General features: G+C 38.1%; 1 protein-coding gene across 1 annotated transcript in view; it reads right to left on the reverse strand.

The window, feature by feature from the left end:
* pla2g7 (phospholipase A2, group VII (platelet-activating factor acetylhydrolase, plasma)) overlaps positions 1-1,469 on the reverse strand; it is a gene marked incomplete at its 5' end in the record, with an annotated part of 45,396 nt that overhangs the window by 29,360 nt on the left and 14,567 nt on the right. Inside the window, 3 exon segments of the mRNA XM_014002831.1 lie at positions 326-473; positions 780-881; positions 1,184-1,252. Of these exon segments, the coding sequence (XP_013858285.1) occupies positions 326-473; positions 780-881; positions 1,184-1,252 (319 nt within the window).

The following is a 1,469-nucleotide window of genomic DNA, read 5'->3' on the forward strand; positions in this document are numbered from 1 at the left end:
CGGTTCTGCTGTTTTAGAACAGTCATGAGAAGAAAGATGTGTGGCTTAATTTTATTTTTATTTAATTTTATTTTTGATGGCAATGTTCTGGCAATATTAACAAAGAAAGTTGTAGTTTGTGTAAATAATTTCACCATGAACTACTTTGGAAAAATAATACCAGCAGTATTTCCCCAAGAACTTTCTACTGAAAGTAAACTTCTGGTGGAGGGCGGAGTTAACGTAAGCAAAAGGTTGGGAGAGGGTTTCCATAGCAACTTATGCAAAACAGCACGTTCTGAAGAGAGCTCAGAACAAACAGATGACAATTTAGTTCAGCTCTAACCTGCTGGTTTCTGAGGGGAAACTCGCTCTCGCCGTGCCGTAGACTTCTGTAGTACATCCATTCTTTTATCAAACTGTCTTGGGTTGAACCAGACTGTTCTATTTCGGCCTCCTTGCGAAAATAATACGTAGCTGAGGCTGACTGATCTCTGTAAGGAGAGAGAAGCAAATGTATATAAAAAAATGCAATAAAAAATAATAGTTTTCAGATGTTTCAGCTGAAAACAGCGTTTTAAGTTTTCAGCTGACATAGCTTCCTAAGAAAGTGTTGGTTTTAGCTAAATTTACTGACACATCCTGTTTTGTGTGAAAACAAAGATCAGTTATGAGAACCACATTTTGGTTACAGGCGGTAAGTCTGAGACAAGATGATTCAGCCTGTACTGGTGGCCGGATTGATAGTTTCACTTCGACCTGGGAAGCCAGCTATTACAGAGCTGAACAACATGACTCACATGTCGTTTATGTTGCTGAAACTGATACCACAGTCGACGTGACCAGCGGCAGGCAACACACGGCCTTTCTGCTCATCTCCATACGTTCCCCTTGTGTCTACACTGAAAAGAAATGTGATGACCTGGTTCGTACCATTGTCTGCGCAGCCTTTCTACTCCTACTCCACGAATAAACAGATAGCCACTCGCAACTGAGATAGACCTCTGGTTTGTTATTTTATTGTTGGACTAATGTTCAACTTTTCTCAGARTGACCCACGACTTTAGCTTTAGTTTAAAACAGACCCATGTGAATGTGGGACAAGTTTAATCCATATGTGTAAATTACCAGTTTTTAATTAAACAAATCTTTTCACCAACAAGAAGAAAAGCGAAAACTGTTGCATATAAAACTAAAAACTCACCTGTGCTCCACAGATGCCACAATGAAGCCCTGAGAGGCCAGTTCTGCACATATAGCTGAATACAAAGTCCTGTGAAAACACAGTCACACCAAAAGTAGTTTGTTTTAGATCACAATAACAAATTAAAGGAATATTTTGTTGTTTTTTTTTAAATTGGTGTTCAGTGTAAAAAGGTACAAACTACCATTTTACCTGTTGTTGATTGCTCTTTAAAGAGTAACTTACCCCAAAATTAACTTTTTTTTAGCTGATAAACTGCCTAGAATGTGTCTAAAATGTTATATAG

Source organism: Austrofundulus limnaeus, unplaced genomic scaffold (genome assembly GCF_001266775.1).
Source record: "Austrofundulus limnaeus strain Quisiro unplaced genomic scaffold, Austrofundulus_limnaeus-1.0 Scaffold15, whole genome shotgun sequence".
NCBI lineage: Eukaryota > Metazoa > Chordata > Actinopteri > Cyprinodontiformes > Rivulidae > Austrofundulus > Austrofundulus limnaeus.